Consider the following 23,928-nt stretch of genomic DNA (forward strand, 5'->3'; position numbering starts at 1 on the left):
CTCTTCTGTGGGGGGCGGGGTGTTTCATTATTTCGAAAAGATTGTATTCATGTAACGAGCAGGTGAATGCAGAAAAAACGAGGAGTAACGTTTTCGTAAGACGTCATTGCAAACCGTTGATGAGATGAGGATATGTTAACAGTGAGACTCATTGGTGTGTTTCAATGAAGATATCAGGCTGTGAAACACACACTATACTTGGTTGGTGGCTGGTTTGAGTCTGAAAAATGTTGAAAATGTGTCACCAGAGTTTCTTTAACTAGCCGGAGACGGAGAGAGAGAGAGCGAGATGAGGGGCGGGAGATAAACAGAACGGAGACAAAGAGTAATGAATGGGTTGTTAGCGGGTATTTGGTAAATGTTTTGGAGGTATGAGAGGCTCTCAGCGGGCGCAGATGGACCCACTGTTTGTTTGGTTGGCCAGCGGGCTTGGCAAGGCATGATGGGTAGTTTGGGATATCGTTTTTCTTCTCTCTCCCTCTCTGTATGTATTTCTGAAATCTCTCTCGCCTTTCACACACACACACACACACACACACACACACACACACACACTCGCCCTGTGCTGTGGTCCTCCAGTAGAATACAGCTCTGATTAGACATTCTGCAGCAGGAAATTACCTCCATTTATTCAAATTATTGTTTACGCCTTTTGTTTGGAGGGCCAACATACGTTTGGAAGTCTGAACAAGCTCCCAAACTGTTATTATATGCTTCAGAAAATGACGTGTGTGTGTGTGTGTCTGTGTGTGTGTGTTTTCTCTGTGATGGAATTAAATGCGTTAAGGAGCGTGGTGGCTTGTTAACCCACAACCACAAAACAAACACTGCGGGTGGAGAAACTAAACCAGCAGCGATGATAACAATGATAACAACATTCATGTTTTAGCTGTTCAGCTCAATAACTCTGTGAAGAAGAAGGTTTGGGTTAAAATAAGGGAATGTAACTTACGTAGCCTGTTGAATGTAAAATGAATCAATGTTAACTTCTAGTGTCACATGGGATCTTTTTTTATTTGCCTAAAATTTAATTGTAGTGTTTGTCTTCATAACAAACTTTAATGAAATCAATAAATCAAAGGGAAGGTACAGTGGAGCTCTGAAATCCCATCATCCTCTGGGTTCTTTGTGGATTGTAAACAACTTTAATTTTAGCTGATTAAAAGAAAACTGGAGGAAACAACACAGTTTATTAACTAGCTCTGGTTAAAATCACAGCCAATAAAAACCTGTCTGGATGAGTGTTTGGGGAATTATCAGGATGTTTTTTTTGTGACCAATCAGCTCTTTTGGCTGGAGCTCCTTGTTACACCGTACAAAGTCAATTTCCTGTTTGTTTCCTCCACACTTGGAGCTGTCGCCGGGACTGACAGAGAGCTGTTAACAAAAGTGTTTTTTACTAAGTGTCAGAGGAGGAAGGAGGTGGAGGGGGGGGGGGGTGAGGAAGAGGAAGAGGGAAATAATCCAGAGGTATTAAGTACTCCTTTTAGTGTTTCAAACTCGGCGCTGTACACTAACTAATACTTTAATTTCATTCAGTGTTCAAAATTCCTTTGCCACTTCATATTCTTTCAGTAATTGAGTTTCAACTGCCACTTCAACTCCTTTTAGTATTTCAATTTGATCTGAAACTTGAAGGTCGACTAATCAGCCGTTAGCAGTAAGCAGGGAGTTGGGTTATCACCGTCAACTAATGAGGGTTATTTTGGATTTGTCGGGTTGTATGTATACTTGCGTGTTCTGTGAGGTAACATTTCTATTTTTGTCAATGGAGTTTGTGTCTTTAAAGAGAGAGCTATAGGCAGCTGTGGATGGCAGCAACAGAATACTATTTTAGAAACTTTAAAAAGAAGTCTGTATTGGTGTATTAGTGTACGATATATTTACAATATTTTCACCCACTTTATTATGCTGTCAAACAGCCGTTACTGACGGAAAGTAATAAAACGTTATATCGCTCTAATCAAAGTCATAAGACTCCATTGACGAAAATCCTGCTTTGCAATGTTGTATATATTACAAATGTTGTATATTTATATATATTTAGGAACGTCATCATGCATAAAGCTGTAAAGTCAAGTGAGAAAATGATTTTTAGAAGGGAAAATAAGATTTTGACTGAAACATACGTATTTGGAGCAACATTTTAATGTTTAGATTTTAAAACATCACCACTGTAAAGCTATGACATACAAATCTAAAAAATAATCATAAGAATAACCCTTTAAATATTTTTTACTTGATCATCGTCTTTTAGTGCTTTAAATTTCTTCCAGTTTTTTAACTCCAGCCATTACTTCCTTAAAAGCATCTATCAGAAGAAGATCAAGCGCTTACTTTTCTCCTGTGGAAGCCAGCACTGGAACATTATCCAGAATATTTAGCAGATACAATTCATTCAACTTTTTGAGAAAAATGCTTTGTTATAATATGAACAATGGGAACAAATTTAAACAAAACCAAAGTTGTAAAAACCTAAATAGAGAAATAGATCGTTGAAATCCAAAAATGCAAACACATTCATTAAAATGAACAGCAAATGCAAATGTACACGCGCACACACACACTGTACTGGGTGTTGACAGAGAAGCAGGAAATTGGGAAGCAGCAGCTGTCGGGCCGTTAGCGTAATGTAGCTTGAACACCTGAGTCCTGAGCTGGACGGCAGCCAGACAGACGAGTCTGGCAGACGGCAGCAATCACGAGATCGAAAATCACTTTTATTCACATCTGGATTCTTTTAGTTGTTCATCGTCCTGTCAAAAAAGTTTACCAAAATAGTTTTTACATGTCGACGAAACTAACTAACGAGAGTCGATACCTGCAAGAGGCTTTCTTTGGTTTGGAACTACTTTTACCCAGAACCCTGTCTTGGGTCGTTATTTTCACACATTGCACTCATTCTTAATATCACATTCTTGAATCATTACATTTTTTACATTACAGTCATGTAGCAGACGCTTTTATCGAAAGCGACTTACAATTCAGATTCTATCACACCGTAGGCACAGCGACAGGAGCAATTTTGGGGCTAAGTATCTTGCTCAAGGACACATCGACATGCGACTAGTGGAGCCTGAGCCGGGGATCGAACCGCCGATCCTCTGATTGAAGGACGGCCCTGCTATCCACTTAGCCACAGTCGCCCCCACAGTATATACTTATTATTCCTCATTACACAAATTACTACATTAACTTTGTAATTAGTAAATGACAACAAATATTTCTTTTATTTTTTATTTGAAATGGTATCCCTTTATTTTACTTCTACACTATTTTATGTCTTAGATTCTATTTGATTTATTTTATTTACTGACGGATTTTATTTTTACTGCAAACAATGGTGTTTCTGTAATTGTTGTGCATATGACAATATATAATTTGATTGTCTGTGTACATAATGACATACTACTTCATAGGAGTCAAAATTCAATGTCTTGAAGCTCACAGCCATTGACGGTCAAAAACAGGTGAGATTTTAAAACACATCTGAAGTCATTCTCCAAACTTTAATTGTTTAACTTGTTCCTCACTAAGACGAGTATAAGAACACTGACACACACATACATTCACACTTAACTAAAAGTGGACCTCCACACTCTGTTCCTGGTAATTTAGAGAAAAATAAATAGAAAATATACTTTTACGGTCTTAAACGTTTATGTGCTGATATGTGTTTATCTAAACTTATTTTAAGCCCATCCATGATGTTTTTCCTAAGCCTAACTGAGTTTTTTTGTTTCTTAAACTTAACTGCGGCCATTTTTACGGTAACAAGGTGACATAAAATGACACAGGGAATGTTCTTAAAATGATTTGCTATTTATATGCCTTCTTCTGATCAGGATTCGGTTGTTTTGGTCCCCACCAGAGTACAATTACTGCGTTCACAACTGGCCGAACAAACTCCAATAATGACCTGACATTGTAGCCCCTCCCATCTGTGATGTCACCATCCAGCCTCTCCTACCTGACAGCACGGCCTCCACCAGGTCGCCCTCCTGGATCTGGGAGGCCGAGCGCAGCAGCTGCAGCACGTTGTCTGACGTCTGGTCATGACGAAACAGCAGAATCTTCTCATACATCCCGTAGAAAACACACTCTGGAATCTGACGAAGAGACAGAGGAAAAAGATTTTCAAGCAGCAGCCAGAGAAAAATATAGTGTCAGTTCTTCGAACATCTACAGGTAGAGACAAAGCTTCCTGCTGTAGCCTCAAAGACACATTTTTTATTTAGGGGTAATAATGTCACACTTTTATTGTTCTTATGACAAGTGATTTCTGTTCCTTTTTGTTAAACGTGAAAAATGTTGATGACAATAAAGCAAATCTAAATTGAAGAGAGAGAAAGACAAGGAAAAAAAACAATGAGCTTTGATGTCCATCAGCAGATGAATAAATCATTCAAATTATCATCAGGACAGAATAAATGAATACACTAATGTTGTAAATTTAACAGAGAGTAAACTCTGTCAAACCGATGCACCGCGTTCATGTCATCAACTTCAGATAATTAAATGAAAACTCATGACAGCGATGATCCAATCAAATTAATTAAATGATAGCCTGACAGTTTTATTCTATGTTTTGTAAATTAATTATATTGACAGGATTTAATACAACTTAGAAATTGATATCTATAATTTTATACTGCAAGTGGAGTTTTGATGCTTTTTTCTGCCATAGATATTGTCAAAATTGGTATCATGTGTTAAAGCTGACAGCCACTGATCTCCATGACAGACGAAACATGAGGTGAAACTGAGGTCATAATCTAAACTCCAACTGTTCAAATTGGTCCTCACAAAGACACAAGTATGAGAGTACACACACACACATACATTCCTACCTTTCCAACAGTGGACCCACAAAATACTCCAACCAAGTGGGGACTTTTGTTTCTGCTCATTTCGAAAAAAACTAAAATAGATTGAAAATGTACTTTAAAGGTATTTTCATAGAATATTACTGCAACTGTGGAGTGAAAACCACAGGAAGTTAAAGGTGCAGTTTGCTGTTATGTTGTGGATCGATGAGGAGTCGCTGAAATGAGCAACACATCGACCAACTGGAGAGCACCGCTGAGACTCCTATCGACCATGCACACACACACACACACATACACACACACACACACACACACACACTTTAACTAAAGAAACACCACATACACGACATCAGTGAACCATTAAACACACAAGAAGAATATCCTTCATTACTAATGAAATGATTATAAATTGACCAAATATCCCAACGGCTGTACTAGAAATAATAAAAAAAATCGTTGAAATGTGTGATGTTGCACATATATGGTTCCCAACCTCTGGCCAGCGGACCAATACCGGTACTCACAAAGTTTACTACCAGACCAATGAACAGTAAATATGAAACTTATTAGTATATTTGTTTGTGGTGACTACCTTGAGCAGCCAACAGCAATACATTGATTAATTCAGTTTAGTCCAGTGGTTCCAAACCTAAGGGTCGGGCCCCTCAAAAGAGTCACGAGATGATTAATGAGAGGAAAGACAAAAATAAAAGTTCTGATTAGGGCTGTCGCATTAACGGTAATATTGCCACAACCGCTATGTTCACTTTTTAATTATTATTTCTACCCATCACATCCTACATTTAGTCTACAAGTGCAAAACAACAATGGAAGATAAAGACTGCTATTTAAACGTGCTCCTAAAGCACTGGACAAAAAAATAACTCATTATACTACAATATTATAAAAAAATACAACTTATTCAGCTTTGGATGTTTTTGTTCATGACCAATGTTTGTTTGCTTTATAAAATACTGCGCGGTTTAGCTTCCCCACCCCTTAAAGCATTTATTGTACCAGCTCATTGTGAAATGATACAAACAATGGGAGACTGTAATAAAAAGAGATTCTCGACAGAAGTTGCTCAAACAGCTTTTTCAACGTGGCATTAGAGCTACAGCTAGCTAGCTACCCTGGTAGGTGCTAACTAAATGTTGCACCAGTTTGTGGAGCTTCTCAACTCCAGAAACGTTGGAGCTAATTTAGGATACATTTTTTTGTAAAACTTGCAATATTCAAAATATACATTTCCCTCCTCATAAAATCTGTGAAAAGTGAATTTTTTGATAAAATAGCATTAAAAAATTGTAAAAACTGTGGGACACGGTAAGCGAGGTAAACTGGTCGAAAGCATACTGAAGAGGATTTTTCTGTTGTTTGTATACTAAATACTATAGATGCTGCATTCTGGGATATGATGAGGGACAGGACGGAGAAAGGAGCATGACCAGGAGAGAAAAGGAGGCAGAAAAGGCTGTCAAACATGACGAAGAGGAGACTCTTCACTTGCCTCACTCATTAGGCCTTCACCTCTCTCTCTCTCTCTCTCGCTCTCTCTCTCTCTGCCTCTCAATGAGATCCTCAACAATACACTTCATAGATGCATCTTCATGTGTGTGTGTGTGTGTGTGTTTGGTGTCACCATAGCAGCAGTATTACTCTTGTTGTCATGGCAGCAAGAACTCAAGGCTGATTCCTCTCCTCCATCTCTCTCCATTTAATTCAGTTCAATACTTTCCGCACTGAATGTACTGTAGCATTTATTAAGCCGCAGCTCCCCGACTGCCCGCAAGGCATTGTGGGTATTGGAGTCATGGAAGCCAGAGGCTCAGCTGATTGTGACAACTTGTCACTCACTAGATGTCTCAAACAAAAATGATGTTTCCGATCAGAGCATGAAGTGAATTATGTATTGATAGCTCTGTCATATAGACATCCGAAGTCCTGATGTCACTTCCTGTCTTCCCTCAGTTCCACTAGCTTCTGTGAGCCAATAGAATCTCTTATCGAGGGTTTATTTAATTGGTCTTTTCGACTGGCTGGCTATGTAGGACGATGGTGTCCACATTTTTTGATGGATATTTATGTATTTTAATATAAATAATATATATTAATATATATATTAAAAACAAATATATATATATATATATATAAATATATATATATTCTGTGTAAAGTGAATTTAGTGATAAAATAGCATTTGAAAATTTTGTGAACATAGATTGCGTCGTTCCAGCGCTTTGCATTGTGTTAATTAGTTACTAATTTCCGTATCCATGTACGTTTAACTATTGCTAAGCAAGTGACAAACTGAAGCGATCGCTGACGCATTACAACAATCTGAAAGGACGCAGTAAACTCGTTATCCAGGCGTCGAGGGGACACACTCTATTTATTCCCTTGATAATGTAATAATTGTGAGCAACACATCTGTGATGATCGTCAGAACGAGAGCGAGGTACCATGGTCGGGGCATTTCATTAGGCTGCAGAAAAGATGACGTTAAATGAGGGTTAACACCATGAAACCGTTTTTTTACTAAACATTACTGATGCTTTAAAGCAACAGATTCATTTATGAATTCTTTGACAGACATTTGTGGACAGATTGAGTGTAAAAGACAGAATTAAAGACCACTAACTGACCTTTTCTCTCTCTCTCTCTCTGCAGGAAAAGCACTGGTGTAATCAATAACATTGACTTAGATTATCCAGTTCCAGGTCGCTGCTTTTGTTGTGAGCGCTGGCTCACTGGGACACGTGTTGGAACCATGTCATCGTTAATGTTATTAGCTCCACCTGTGCTTGTCCTGCCTACTGTGAACAAACAAAAAAGGTTTATTGACTGTAGGTCTAATGTGTGAAACAGGCTTCAGAAACACTGATTATATCAACAGCATGAACTCCGGTAAACGCTCTGGAACACGTCGTGACTGCAGCTGGATAAAAACAAGAAGAAGAAGATTCCCCAAATGTGGGTTTTTGTCTGACTTTAAAGAAAAGAAACAGAATCATTTGACTTCAACGTGGAAATCATCCAAGCAGGAGAAGATGTACCGGTCCTCGCTTAGAACACCTAATGGACCAGGACATGAATCACCATGACGACAGGACATGCTGCGTGATAGAAGTGTGTGTGTGTGTGATCATTATTTAGTGACATCACCAGTGATGGCAGCAGATCGTTTTATATCTGTGTTTAAATGTGTGTGCATGAATAAAGATGTAAGCTCTCTGCGTTCATAGATTAATAAAATATTGACATGAGACAGAGTTTGAAGTATTTCCACTTCATACTTCTTTATATACGTTGTACTTTTTACTGCATTTATCTGGTATCTGTAGTGACTGATTACACCACACAAACACTGGACTTTCACCCTGTAGACCATGTGAAACCAAGTCAACATTGACTGAATGTAGTTTTGTTACATTATTTTTTTACCTAAAGTTACTGTGAGGAACTTTAAACTGGTCCTGATCCAGTCTCAGTGTAGTCCTGATCCTCTATCAGACCTCCATCAGTAAAGAGACAATCAGAGAGAAGATGGTCTGTTTCTATAGTTATTCTTAATGCTCGTCATCGGAGCCACCGGGTCGGATTCTGGTGAAACCAGATGACATCATGCAGGTTCACCAGAAACTCCTTCAGCTCAGACTCCAGCAGAGACCGGTCCACCATGGACAGACCCAGATCCTCCAGCAGAGACCGGTCCACCGTGGACAGACCCAGATCCTCCAGCAGAGACCGGTCCACCGCGGACAGACCCCGATCCTCCAGCAGAGACCGGTCCACCGTGGACAGACCCGGATCCTCCAGCAGAGACCGGTCCACCGTGGACAGACCCAGATCCTCCAGCAGAGACCGGTCCACCGTGGACAGACCCAGATCCTCCAGCAGAGACCGGTCTACCGTGGACAGACCCAGACCCGGAGGGAGGAGGAGAGGTCAGCTCCCGGCAGCAGCGTCTCCTCCTCCTCCTCCTCCAGGAGCAGAGCTTCTCCTCTCTGGGAGCCGACACCAACACCACGCTGCTGGAGACCCAGGACGTATTGCTGGAGCCGCTGGAGGGAAGGGAGGCACGGGAGAACCAGAACCAGGACTGAGACTACCACTTTAGTCCACAGGGACCAACAGAATCAACACTAAATAAGCTCCTACTCGTAACTTTAAGTAACGACAGTTACATCACAAACAAACTTATTTTTACCAAACCATGTTTTGGTTAACATTTCTGGTCGAAAGGGGAATCACCTACTTTTAAACATCATGAAAGAGAAAATGTAAGATATTTAAACGAGTCACACCCTGCATGTTTCATACAGCTGCATGAAAACTAGAATATCTGTGAAATATTATTTTTCATTAGCCATATAAACAGCCCGGCACTGGAATTAAAAGGACTGGTTTAGGAGGAATCTTGTCTTTTTCCGGAATAAGTGGAACAATCCTGATTATTTGGTGCATGAAAGCAAAGTCAGTGCAAATGTGTTTTTCATGGTTTCTGGTCAAAGAAGACAATATATATCAGTCTGTTTTTGTTAGATAATTTCACCGTTTGAGTCTCAACATGTTGACAAGAAGGACACAAATATAGAATATCAGCAGGTTTTTAGGAAAGAAGTGAGAAAAGAGACAAGAGACGAAGAGAAAGATGAATAAAGAGACATGAATGGATGAAAAAAGTGAGGATATGAAAGAGAGAGAACAATGAAACACACACACATCTGTTCTCTTCTGCTTCATTCAGTGTGTGTGTGTGTCTCATAATGGCCGTCAGAAGGACACTTCACAGCCGCAATCATCATCGGTTGCCAGGCAACAAGGAAGAAACCGCTACCGACAGAAACACAGCACACACGGCTTTATTATTACTGTTACAGAGTGGCAGGTGTGTGTGTGTGTGTGTGTGTGTGTGTGTGTGTGTGTGTGTGTGTGTGTGTGTGTCTGTGAGAGGAAACGGGTTCAGTGACACCACAGTGTTGGGCAGTGTGTGGGTCATTACTGGGAACAAAAGTGCTTATTTTTTCCTCCGCAGAGCTGAATCTCAGCCGCCGTGTGTTTTCTCTTACAGAGGTTTCTTTCATCAGAGCTCTTTTTCACCTGATTTGGGGTTTAATCTCACTCTCTTTTGATGAAGAAATGTAGATTCGTATGAAGGGGCTTCGACACCTAACACACACACAATCAACAGATTTCAGCAGATGTATTTACTCGACGTTTGGCTTTTTGAAATCATGCTAAATACACAAATCTGCTGTCATAGAATCATGAGGTTGGGCCGTTTGCTTTCACACCCAAAAAACAAACCACAAGGGAGTCTGCAGGCCGAGACCTGATCCGTTGTTTGGTCTGCAACAGGGTTTTCACACCTGGTCCCCAGCAGAACTGGAATAACCTGGCAAACAGACCTGAGTTCATTTTAACCGACCCAAACAAGACCGAAATACGTTTGAGTCAAATTCTAGTCGAAGATTCTTTGCACACCTGAAAGTCCAAACCAAGGATTTATGTAAATGCATCGTATCCTCATACAACGGTTCGAGGGATATCTTATTAAGAGTTCCTCATTTTTTGTGCTTTTTCCTTCTAAAGTCCATCAACACGTGTTGATTTCCTCTCGTTACACAAATACAGTCCTTTCAAAATAAACTTCCGTCTTCACAGGAAACTCAGTTAATTCTACGCAACAAAACTACTGATTTAAGTTCAGGAAAAGATCTTGGTTTGGGTTCAAATAACTACAGACGTGCTGTTACTGAAGTACACACGTTACGAGACAAATAAATGAACGTTGACTTCTCGTTTCACACGAGGAAAGATCTCTGTTTGTAGGGTCCATTGACCTCCTCGCTCCCTCCTGTATGTGCTTTCGTGGTTTTTATACTTCCTCGTTCATGATCACGTGGATCATGGGGAACATATCTAAGAATTGCAGCGCATTCTTTTTCTTTGGTATTGCTATGAATGCTGGATGAGACCAAATTGGTTAATTTGCTCTGTAACTGCTGGATGTCTAAATAATCAATCTCTGAACCCATCGTCTATCGGTCTGATGACAGATTGGGGGTGAAGGACTTTTGTTTTCAGTGAGCGGCTCGTTGTTTACCGTTTTATTAGCGACTGGAGATGTGAGACTGAAGATGTGAGACTGGAGATGTGAGACTGGAGATGTTAGACTGAAGATGTGAGACTGAAGATGTGAGACTGGAGATGTCAGACTGGAGATGTGAGACTGAAGATGTGAGACTGAAGATGTGAGACTGGAGATGTCAGACTGGAGATGTGAGACTGGAGATGTGAGACTGGAGATGTGAGACTGGAGATGTGAGACTGGAGATGTGAGATTGAAGATGTGAGACTGGAGATGTGAGACTGGAGATGTGAGACTGGAGATGTCAGACTGGAGATGTTAGACTGGAGATGTAAGACTGGAGATGTTAGACTGAAGATGTGAGACTGGAGATGTGAGACTGGAGATGTGAGACTGGAGATGTGAGACTGGAGATGTTAGACTGGAGATGTTAGACTGGAGATGTGAGACTGGAGATGTTAGACTGGAGATGTTAGACTGGAGATGTGAGACTGGAGATGTTAGACTGGAGATGTCAGACTGGAGATGTGAGACTGGAGATGTTAGACTGGAGATGTTAGACTGGAGATGTGAGACTGGAGATGTGAGACTGGAGATGTGAGACTGGAGATGTGAGACTGAAGATGTGAGACTGGAGATGTAAGACTGGAGATGTTAGACTGAAGATGTGAGACTGGAGATGTTAGACTGAAGATGTGAGACTGGAAATGTGAGACTGAAGATGTGAGACTGGAGATGGAGTTGAGACCAGATTGAAACCAGTTTTCAAGCTAATTTTAAACTAATTAAAAGATGAATCATCGTCAGACAATAGCCGGCAGGTTCCCATATTACATTCAAGCCAATGTGTTCCTCCTCTTTTGCTCTCTACACGGATTGTTGACCTGCAGTCAACCAAAGCCTGCTTCAACTTGGACTACAAACAGAAACTCGAACGCTTCCAATACCAAAATCTCTTCTTGTTGCCTCCAGATTCTGCTTGTATTGATTAAGAAATAAGCAACTGTTTGCTATCAAGTTCACCATATAAACTTAACAGCTGAAGATATGTTCAGTAAACACGATATAATTCACATTGAGAGTCCACAAATTGGCCAAAAACACACAAACAGCATCGATCAAATAGCAGAGGTCTGTGAAGACTGAACTCTGAGGTCACCCACAAACCTTCACCATCACCATCAATCTGACAGAACAGCCAATGAGCACGCAGCTCAAGAACCTAAACTCTTCATTCCCTGCTCTGATTGGGTCTTAGATCTGCCAATCTAATATGTAGACAAAGAGAAACTTGGATTTATTATTTTACAGTCTGAGTTTCTGAAAACCTTTTCAGAACATTTATAAAAATCAATTTCCAGCACACCTGTTTTCACACACACACCTCTTGTTAATCAGTTAATTTTGTGCTATTTGAAAGTGTTAAGTGTCGCATGTTGCGAGCGACGTCCCACAGGTTTCGGTGTGTGAACAGGTGTCGTGTTGACCTGCTGTACTTTATATTCTCTTCAACCTGCTAATAAACAACAACACGTGTGAGTGTGCGTGTGCGTGTGTGTCGCACAGTGTCATGCCGTTAGGGTCCTGGCTCTCAGGTTTCAGGTGTGTGCTGTGTTCAGCTGTGAAAGTCTCACTGTGGGGAAATGAGGTGATTTTCACCTGAAATGAGACGATTAGTGAATCTGAACAGAGATAATGGACACGTCACATTGTGACTGTGTGTGTGTGTGTGGGGGGGGGGGGTGTTTGACTGTGGAAATGTCTACCAATGTCCAAATATGTGCATATCTTTGATCTGCATTGTAAAACTCTGCTTTGTCACATTTCCATTTGGTATGAATCCCTGAGAGGTTTCTAAAGACACACGACTCAGGATACCATCACAACCCTGGTTCAATGCTTCCCCAACAGATCCAAATCCTGTCATAGTCCAAACCGTCAGGATACCATCAACAATCCTGAACTCTACAGCATCATATGTTAAGTACATTTGTTTTTTTCCAATGTAAATCACAATAGAATCAGCTAATTAAGACTAACTGTCAGTGCAACGTGTAACAGTTCAACGTGTAACGTGAACAGAAAATATTGTAGATTTTGGTCACTTTTGGTGCCGAGAGAGAAATCACATTCATAACGACATCACGAGAGAAAAACAAGCTCACATTCACAAAGTCACTGGACATCTATCACATTCATAAGCACACTGACACTGTCTGTGTGTGTGAGTGTGTGTGTGCGTGTAGTTTAATTGTGAATGCTTGGCAACAGCCTCGGTTCATACAGCAAAAGCCAGAAAAACAGACAAACCCCTGCAGAGAGAGCGAGCGACCAAAGGCAGAATTCATCTTGTTTCCAACGAGAAAGCGACTGAGCCCTGAGAATGAGTCACCACGCTGACTAACACTGGAGCCTCAAGTACTTTACACATGGAGGGAAACGCTGCTAAACACACTGCGAAATGTTGCGTGCTTTGCAAATACATCTCCAGTCTCCTATCGGTTGAAACTCCGTCCGTCACAGAGGACAGATCTAAATATCTAACCATGTTTTAGAGCAGGGGTTCTTAACCTTTTTGACCTCGGGGCCCAACTTTTTAAGTCTAAAGTATCCCGGGGCCCATTCAAATATTAACACTATGAGTTTAACTAATTGATCTCACTCTTGGTTTGATTTGTATTCAATAACTATATTGTTACCTGTTCACCTCCACCCCTATTTTGGAGGAAAACCGCCTAAAATGACATACCCAAATTAAAATGGCTGTAGCTTCTGAACCGCTCTGACTATATGCATCAAAAGTGTCAGAACACCTGCAGGTCATACAGAAACAGAGCAGTGGGCCTTTGGAGTCAGTAAAAATAAAAAAGTATCTTTCAGTATAAATAACTGTCTGTGGCTGTATCTGTACAGGTAAAGGACAGTATAGGGCTGTAACTACACTATCAGTGAACAACTGCCTCACATGTGAAGAAGATTGGACAAAGTATGACCATTCTACAGTGTTTCTTCCATGAAGAGATCCAGGCGGAGCTCTAAAAGGATATTTGGAGACCCAAATGGACACATGGTAACCAAATGATATTCTGACACACTAAAGGTGTTTCTCCCTTTATATTTTGACATTATATTATTTTCCTTTTATTTTTAGCCTTTGCAAATTGCAAAAACTACGTATATATGGTCGAAGACGTGGTGTGTGAGTAGCGGACTTGCTGTGCGTAATGGCTGCGACCGAGCGCACGATCGAGTATGCGGGTAGCTCAGTTACGCAAGGTTATACGTTGGTTTACGGCTTGTAGAAGAGGAAGATAAGGTTTGTACTATAAGTACTAGCATTTTCTGAAGCCACTAGCTCCATGGTAACATCCGCTAGCACCTAGTCGGGTCTGTAATGTGTCTTTTTCCATCGAAATGCTGCAAGATCCGACTTGCAGCGGTTATGGCGACTTTGGTCAGTGTGTGTTTGGGCTCCTTTTGTGAAACACGAGCGTAACTAGTAGCTAGCCTTGCTAACTAGTAGCTAGTCTTTGCCAACTCGTAGCTAGCCTTGCTAGCTAGTAGCTAGTCTTGCTAACTAGTAGCTAGTCTTGTTAACTAGTAGCTAGCCTTGCTAACTAGTAGCTTGTCTTGCTAGCTCTACTCGCAAGAAGCCAGGCATGCAGACAAAAGTGCAACATTTCCCAGCACATTTAAAAGAACATAAGGTGACATTCTGTTGTTGTTGTTGTTGTTGATGTTATTGTAAATTATGTCTCAAACAAAAGGTGTCAAATCCATTATTGTTCAAATTTGCCGGATCGTCACTGATATTGAGATGGAAAAAAACGCAAAGTTAACATTTAGTTCCTGAGGTTAGTTTCTAGGACTGTTTTTATTTTTGAAACAGCCCAAAGAATTTATGATCATTTTATGTTTAAATTCCATTTTTCTTTTCCAAAACAGGAAACAGTGACATACCAAATTGATTAAGGCAGATAGCAGAAAGCGTGGTGTACAGGGGGAGCGTTGGGTCACATGAGGGTCCAGCAGGTCACAAAGATCAATGTTGAATCGACCGATACGAGTGTTTCTATAGACCTGTGGCACTGCACACCATCCACACGGTATTGAATATTCCTACCTCACACACACACGCACACACATACATGTGGCCCTCTGTCCATGCATGTGTGGAAATGGTTGACAGCAGCAGACGTTTTCTTAACAGGGACCGTTTGCATTATCAGATTTGACCCGATCAGACACCAAGTCTGAAAATATGTCTCTTTCTAGTCCTTTTCAGTCGTTTTGTAGTCGTTTTGATGTCATTTTGAGTCTCTTTGTTGTCATTTTGAGTGTCTTTGTACTCATTTTGAATCTTTCTGTAGTCGTCTGAGTCTCTTTGTAGTTTTTTTTATTCTCTTTGTAGGGGTTTAGGTCTACCTGTGCTCATTTTGAGTCTCTTTGCGGCCTTTTTGAGACTCTTTGTGGTTGTTTTAAATCTCTGTAGTTGTTTGAGTCCGTTTGTTGTCGTTTTGCATCTCTCTGTAATGGTTTTGAGCCACTTTGTACTTGTTTGAGATTCTTTGTGGTTATTTTAAGTCCCTTTAAGCATGTTAATTCAGCATGATTCACAAACTGTTATGCAAGTTTTATTGCTCTATATTTATTTTGTATCTTTGGCTACACTGAACCCATTCTTGACTGTGTTTGTGTATGTTTCTTTTTCCTGTAGAACTTTGAAGGTATGACAATATTTTTTGGCATATTGGGACCAAACAAAACATAAAATCTAATTCATTTTAAGTATGGATTTATCTGTTGTATTGTTTACAAAAAAGACAGATTCTGCCTTTAATGCATCACTGGAAGCTTCATGACAGCCCTTTAACTTTTGCTACTTTAACTTTTGTCACATTCTTACAACTTCTGCAGGAGTTAGAGGGTCTGTGGAGGACTCGGTCTACTCTCTTGGTTACCTTCTGGTCCACGATGGAGCACGCGACTTCCCGGACCTGACTGAGGCTGAGCTCTGCGGCATCCAGCAGCACCGGCTCCCGGCTCAGACCGATCTGAATGTGGAAGGAGATCACATCGCCACCTCCTCCACCACCACCACCACCTCCTCCTCCTCCTCCTCCTCCTCCCCCGGTGCCGGTGGTGGTGTTGTTTGTCCCCCCTGTGAACGGGAGCGGGCTGGGCGCACGGATCAGCGGAGGCGCACTCATGTGAGCCTTTTCCCCGGTGGTCTCCAACGCTGCCAGGAAACAATTAGGAAGTCACGATGATGATAAATGACCGCACGCGGTGATTGATTAGGGAAATCAGCGGCGGAGAGGGAACCGACGGGATCCAGGTGGAGCAGCCAGAGCAGGGGGATTTAAAGCCGGAGAGGTGCGGTGATGCTCGAACGCACGGAACTCCTCAAAGCGTCAGAAAAAAAAAGAGAAAAAAACGACTGATGAACTACAACAGAAGTACGAGGAAAAGTGCAGACGAGGCGCGAGAACACAAACAGAGACAGGACGTGAAGACAGAGGGAGTAAGAGGAGCCATAATGACTACATGACTGGACCTGAGAACAGCGTGGAAACCGGTGATGCGGGTGACAGAGCCATGGACGTCAACAGAGGCTGGAGAGGAGGAGGAGGAGGGGGAAGAGGAGGAGAGGAGAGAGGGAAGCCTCCTGGACTGATGGGTGATGGATGGAGAGATGTGCAGAGGAAGAGTTGGTTTCATTTGCACAACTGAATTTGCACTACTTCCTTCCTCCCTCCCTGCCTTCCTTATTCATCCATCCTTCCTTCCTCCCTCCTTCCCTGCCATCCATCCATTCATCCTTCCCTCCCTGCCATCCATCCATTCATCCTTCCCTCCCTTCCATCCATTCATCCTCCCTCCCTCCCTGCCTTCCTTCCATGCATCCTTCCTTCATCCCTGCTTTCCTTCCATCCATCCTTCCTTCATCCCTCCCTGCCTTCATCCATACATTCATCCATCTTTCCTTCCTCCCTCCCTGCCATCCATCCATTCATCCTTCCTTCCTCCCTCCCTCCCTCCCTGCCATCCATCCATTCATCCTTCCTTCCTCCCTCCCTCCCTCCCTCCCTGCCATCCATCCATTCATCCTTCCTTCCTCCCTCCCTCCCTCCCTCCCTGCCATCCATCCATTCATTCATTCATCCTTCCTTCCTCCCTCCCTGCCTTCCATCCATCCTTCCTCCCTCCCTGCCATCCATCCATCCAATCTTCCTTCCTTCCTCCCTCCCTGCCATCCATCCATCCATCCATCCCTCCTTCCTTCCTTCCTCCCTCCCTGCCTTCCTTCCATACATACATACATCTGTCTTTGTTGGTTGCTAGGAGACACACATAGATATAAAGACACACTCAGCCCTCCCACGCTTCAACCTTGCCTCCATTTACTTCCTTTTATTACCAAGGATGATGCCACAATTGTGGCATATTATGTGTGTGTGTGTGTGAGTATATCTTGTCAGGGCAGCAGGTCAGTGTATGACAAACTAATAATATAACAACTAAATATAGTAATTATGATTATGAATTTGTTGATAACTCATTGTTTCCCATAATATTAATAAATTACAATAATAATAACAGGTTAGTGTCATAAAGTCACATGCTGTAAACATCTGTAATCAAACCTTCATCTCTTTGAGCTGAAATGTTCACGCTGTGAATTATAAATAATTAATAATTCATATTCATGTCATGACCGTGATGTTCAGCTGTAATCCCATCAGAAGAAGTGCTGACATCCAATAATCTTCATCCTTTATCATCCATCCATCATTCATTCTACCTTCCTTCCTTTCTTCCATCATTCATCCGTCCATCCTTCCTTTCTACCTTCCTTTTATCCATCATCATCCAACCAATGAGCTAGTTTTGATCTGATAATGCTTCCAATGCAGTCGTGGAGGTGTGAAGTAGTTCTTTGTAGAGCAGGTCAGTGAAGGCATCGTATCAGCAGGAGTCAGTCAGAGTGGGAGTCTGGATTTCCTGAAGGAAGACTGATGAACAGATGAGTCACAGAGATTCCTCCACACAGCAACAGCTGACTGATGTTACACACACACGTACACCTCCATCAACAACTCCTCAAACATGTAACTCCAGGTTCCATGTAAATAATGTGGAGTTTAAGTAGTTAAAGTTATTTGATTATGAAGAAAATATTGTGTTTATGGCTAAAAGAAGCAATTTAAAAGATAAAAAAGGAAGTAAACATTTGACTTTATTATTCAAATTGTGTTTTGTACAAAACCAGTCACACGAGCATTCACACCAGTGACATTTTTGTTGGAGTCACAGCTCCTGGAACAGTACGTTCAGCTAAAGCGATTGCAGGTCAGACAATAAGGAAACCTGTTGCCATGGAGATCCGTGTAACAACACAGGGTGGTTGTGTGCGTGTGTGTGTGTGTGAGAGAGATCCTGTGAGGGCTGCACTTCATTCAAACGTCTCTCTGTAACTCTCCTCCAACAACAGCAGCAGCATCCGTCTGATTGGACCGTTTCAGGTCAGGTGATCGCCCACCGAGAGAAAGAACCAATCAGACGACGGATCAGTCGAATTAGACAGAATATGAGTTGATACAAAAAACTGCAAAAAGAAACACTATGATCATGAATACAGAACATATATTATTACAATCATCCTTTTTAAATATTCGTGGTCACATGGAGGGAATGTTTGAATGTCCACATACAAACAACCAATCAAACATTTGATCAATTAAAACAAACGTGATTTAAACTAATCAACACAGACCAGCTTAAAACACCAATACAACAATTTAACTGCAATTCAACAACACAATCAGTCAATACACCAGTTAATCAATGAATCAATAAGAATAGCAGCATCTCAGTCTTTCCCACAATGCAGCAGCAGTTACTTTTTTACTCAGCACTCTGAACCGTCTCCACTGAAGCATGTTGTGTGACTTTAACGGACACAGTTTGATCTCTCGCTCCATCTGTGGATCCACAACTCTGCAGGACCCGAAAAAACCAACAGGACCAGAGTGCTGCTCCTGTGTGAAAAACATGTCGACTGAGAGTCACAGACTGAGGGGACGCTGAGGAGACACTGAGGACACACCAAGAGGACATCGAGGAGACGCTGAGGAGACGCTGAGGAGACACTGAGGACACACCAAGAGGATGCTGAGGAGACACTGAGGACACACCAAGAGGACATCGAGGGGACGCTGAGGAGACACCAAGAAGACATCAAGGGGACGCTGAAGAGACGCTGAGGAGACACTAAGGGGATGCTGAGGACACACCAAGAAGACATCGAGGGGACACTGAGTTGACACCAAAGGGATGCTGAGGAGACACCAAGAACACATCGAGGGGACGCTGAGGAGACACTGAAGACACACTGAGGAGACACCAAGAAGACATCAAGGGGATGCTGAAGAGATGCTGAGGAGACACTGAGGACACACCAAGAAGACATTGAGGGGACGCTGAGTTGACACCAAAGGGACACTGAGGAGACACCGAAGGGATGCTGAGGAGACAGAGAGGGGACACTGCGAGGGACACTGAGGAGACACCGAAGGGATGCTGAGAGGACACCGAAGGGACATTGAGGAGACACCGAAGGGACATTGAGGCGACACCGAAGGGACATTGAGGCGACACCGAAGGGACACTGAGGAGACACCGATCTGTGGAAAGGGGTTCATCTTTCTGGTACGCTTTGAGTATTTAAACGTGTTCTAGAAAAAAAAAAAAAACGAATGGAGTTTTTTTGTGTGTTGTTAAATTCAGAAGAAAATGTGTGGAGTCTGGTTTGGTTTTTAGGGAGTAAGGTGATAAAGGAGGTGACCGGAGGAATACTCGTAGTGGAGTATTTTCACAGTGTACAATTAGTACTTTTACTGCAGTAAAGGAATTGAGTACTTTTTGTTTCACATTCAGATTTGTTTGTTATCAAGTTTATTTTTTGGGGCAGAACACAATGCAAAAACACATTTAACAACAAACAAACAGAGAATACCTTCAAAAACACAAAGTAACACCAAGTTGTACAATCTGTTAAATAAATCATCTGATTAAAAAACCTGTTATTTAAATGTATGACTTTTCACATGAGAGTGACTCCTCTCTCTCTCTACACTGAGCACGCTCAGACACCTCAAACCACACACACGGTTACTCCAAGTTATTCACGCGCCATTATGGCAACAAGAACACACACTGTTCATTCACACACACACACTTACAAACACCGCTCTGACAGATTTGACACCCACCACCCGTCGTTACATTTTGCAGCCCCCTCCTCCCTCCAGGGTGCTATCCCCGTCACCATGGGGTGTGCGAGATATCGGCAAAGTGCTAAAAAGCCGCCGTCACATTCCCAGTAAACTTGGTGTCGTTGTTGAATGTTTGTTGTGCAAATGTTTTGAGGGGAAATTTGCCGACGGCGGTGCGCAGCGAGGTACAACAGTAGTCAAGAGGGCAGCCGGGAGCGGGAGGGGCTGCTCCACACCGGAGGAAACCCAAAGAAATGTGTGACAGTCTGCGGGTCATAAGCCAAGCCCACCGCATGTTACGGTTTGTCTTAATTACTTTCACGTTTTCTGAAACTGTACCTCGCTTTCACAAAATGTTAAAAACACAAACACATTACTGAGACGCCATGTGTGATTGTTACTTTCAGAGAAAGAAAAATAACACGATCGTCACTCTGCTTCTGCTGACGAGGGATTCCCTTGATAACCGTGTTCCACTTCTACAAGTCTGCTCCACTTCTAGTCTGTTCCACCTCAACAACTCTGATTTACCTCTACAAGTCTATTCTACATCTACAAGTCTTTTCTACCTCTACAAGTCTGTTCCACTTCTACAACTCTGTTCCACTTCTAGTCTGTTCCACTTCAACAACACTGCTCTACCTCTACAAGTCGATTCTACATCTACAAGTCTATTCTACATACACAAGTCTATTCTACCTCTACAAGTCTGTTCCACTTGTAGTCTGTTCCACCTCAACAACTCTGATCTACCTATACAAGTCTGTTCCACTTCTACAAGTCTGTTCCACTTGTAGTCTGTTCCACTTCAACAACTCTGATCTACCTCTACAAGTCTGATCTACCTCTACAAGTCTATTCTACAAGTCTGTTCCACTTGTAGTCTGTTCCATCTCAACAACTCTGATCTACCTCTACAAGTCTATTCTACCTCTACAAGTCTGTTCCACTTGTAGTCTGTTCCACCTCAACAACTCTGATCTACCTCTACAAGTCTATTCTACCTCAACAAGTCTGTTCCACTTCTACAAGTCTGTTCCACTTGTAGTCTGTTCCACCTCAACAACTGATCTACCTCTACAAGTCTATTCTACCTCAACAAGTCTGTTCCACTTCTACAAGTCTGGTCCACTTGTAGTCTGTTCCACCTCAACAACTCTGATCTACCTCTACAAGTCTATTCTACAAGTCTGTTCCTCTTCCACAACTCTGTTTCATCTTCCCAAGTCTGCTCAAAATAGAGTCACAAGATGGATTGATCTGTTTTCAGTAACACTGAGCGAAACTTATATGGATTTCGTTTTTCTTCTAATTTCCACAAAATTAGGAGCACCTATCAGTTCCTTTGCAATCAATGAAAGTGTAATTATGTTCTGATTGATTGAAGGATCCCTGACTTCAACACGGCCACACTTTTTGGTAGTTGAGATCTTTCTCACACCTGTCTGACGTGTGAACTTTCAACATCTCTGATGTAAGGCTGCTGGGTGAAATGTTCAAATAACTGACATGTGTGATGGGAAAAAAAATGTAAAATTAAAAAATATATATATATATATATATTGTATTTTGCCTTTCAATGAACCCGGAAGCTTCCCAATAAACGTCTTCCCTCCGTGCTTCAATACAAACCAACCACATACAACAATCAAATCCATAAGATGCAGTAGCATTAAATAATAGAGGACTCTCTTCTGCTGCAGCAGCAGGAGCCTTTAATCTCCTCCTTCTCAGGACCAGGTGCACCTCGTTGAGCGATGCAGCACACCTGGGCACAGCTAAAAGAGGAGCAACAGCACTGAATAAATGGTTTGTCTCCATCACACACACACAGAAGTACAAAAGTTCAGCGTGACAAATAATCACCGTACCATTTATTCATTGAATTAAAGAGTACTTGGCACTTCAAATGAGGAAGACGAGTGGTACGTACCAGGTCTGTGTGTTTAAGTAAAACACTAGACACAGATTAAAGTCAGTCCATTACATACCTGAGCAACATGTCCTTTGGTTTAAGTTCAGGTTCTCAGACAAACCATCATGGTTGGTCCTCAGGTAAGTAGATAAACTCAGTAAAATAAGTACGGAAAACATGTCACATGGTGTGGCATAATTTCTTTTATGTTCTTTTGTTGTAAATTGTTTACAACTAAATGTTGTTGTGCATCCCTGTGTTGCATAATGTTTGTATGATATCTTGTGAAAAGTTACTCATTTTTCGTGCGTTTTCCTAAAAAAGTCCAGCAACTCGAGTTGACTTTAGCACGTTACATGAATACAGTCTCTGCAAAATAAACTTCCTCCTTTAAGGAATCAACTCAGTGAGGTTTTCGGCAACAAAACTCCTTAGTTAGGTTCAATGTTTTGAGTTAAAATACCTACAGAAGTTCTGTTACTGAAGTACGCAAGTTACGTGACAAATAAATCAACTTTTTCTTCTGGTTTTACACGGGGAACGAACAGCGGTCTGCTGGAGGATATATTGCTTATTGTTGGACTCATCCACCTCTGCTCACTCTTTTTCCATCATTTTAGGTACAGCTGCATTGATTAACCTTTTCATAATTCTTTACTTTCTGTGGTGTTTGTGTTGTGTTATCTGCTGACATTTCCTTTTCCTTTCAGATGATTTGTGCTTCTGTACTACTCCACTCCTCCCGTCTCTCTAACCAGGTTACTGCAGAAATGTCTTGAATTAGATTATCAGAAATATTTCCCCCCCAAGATTCTCCAGTTGATTTAAAGATGATTACTTTACATCCTGTTTCTTTGTCTCTCCTGGTTAATGACGCTGTGGTAAGTGTGTATATCCTCTGATATTGAGATTTTCCATCACTTTGCTACTTTCCTTCTGGGCGTTTCTGAACTATTTCACAAATATGCACATATTTGAATTAAATCCGACACATTGTATACATGACAATGTTTTCTTTTTGCCGTTTTAATTACCCCGAACAGAAGCAGGGATCGTGTTGTGATAATTCAATCATGTTTTCTCCGAAAGGCAGCAACAAAAACACGTCCTGAAATTCCTGAATTACAGCAAACACAATCTCCATCCGTAACCCAGAGGGCACGCAAACACACACACACACACACACACACACACACACACACACACACACACACACACACACACACACACACACACACACACACACACACACACACACACACACACACACACACACACACACACACACACACACACACTGGATTGTGAATATCAGGGTGCCATTGACGCCCTGCTCCTCCATACTGGAGCTGTTTCCCCGGTGAGTTGTATGTAAATATTGAGGAGCGTCGGCGCCTGCAGCCGCGAGGAGCTGTCAGCTTTCATGTTTCATTTCCTTTTGACATATGTCGATGAACGAGGGGATGGAAGTGGCGCTTTGCAAAAAAAGGTGACAAGTCTTTGCAAGTGATTTCTTCTCGTTGTGTTGAAACCTGTTTAAGTGGCTTTAGGAGAGACGAGTGTTTTTGGTTTGTGTTGTTTCTGAGGTAACGGTGTAACAGAAGCAGCAGGCCTGTGGTTTAAAACCCCAACACGACAACACAGACGTCATTTAATGCTAAAAGCAGCAGCATATGCATCGATCGTTCAAACATAGTCATTCCTGCTTTCTTTGACTGTAAATTCAATATTTATTGTTTTTTTACTGTTCTTTGGACAAAATAAGCATATTATCACGATGTTCACTGTTTTCTGACATTTTATGGATGAAAC

General features: G+C 41.7%; 1 protein-coding gene across 2 annotated transcripts in view; it reads right to left on the reverse strand.

Moving 5' to 3' along the window:
* prkd1 (protein kinase D1) overlaps positions 1-16,133 on the reverse strand; it is a gene marked incomplete at both ends in the record, with an annotated part of 47,961 nt that extends 31,828 nt beyond the window's left edge. Inside the window, 2 exons of one of the 2 annotated variants that reach the window (XM_079286902.1) lie at positions 3,971-4,109; positions 15,885-16,133. In XM_079286902.1, coding sequence (XP_079143028.1) covers positions 3,971-4,109; positions 15,885-16,133 — 388 coding nt within the window. The remainder of the gene's footprint in view (positions 1-3,970; positions 4,110-15,884) is intronic. The other variant, XM_079286903.1, reaches the window with a different exon arrangement.
* Between the last annotated feature and the right edge of the window lie 7,795 nt (positions 16,134-23,928).

Source organism: Melanostigma gelatinosum (assembly GCF_949748355.1).
Source record: "Melanostigma gelatinosum genome assembly, chromosome: 16".
NCBI classification, from domain to species: Eukaryota; Metazoa; Chordata; class Actinopteri; order Perciformes; family Zoarcidae; genus Melanostigma; species Melanostigma gelatinosum.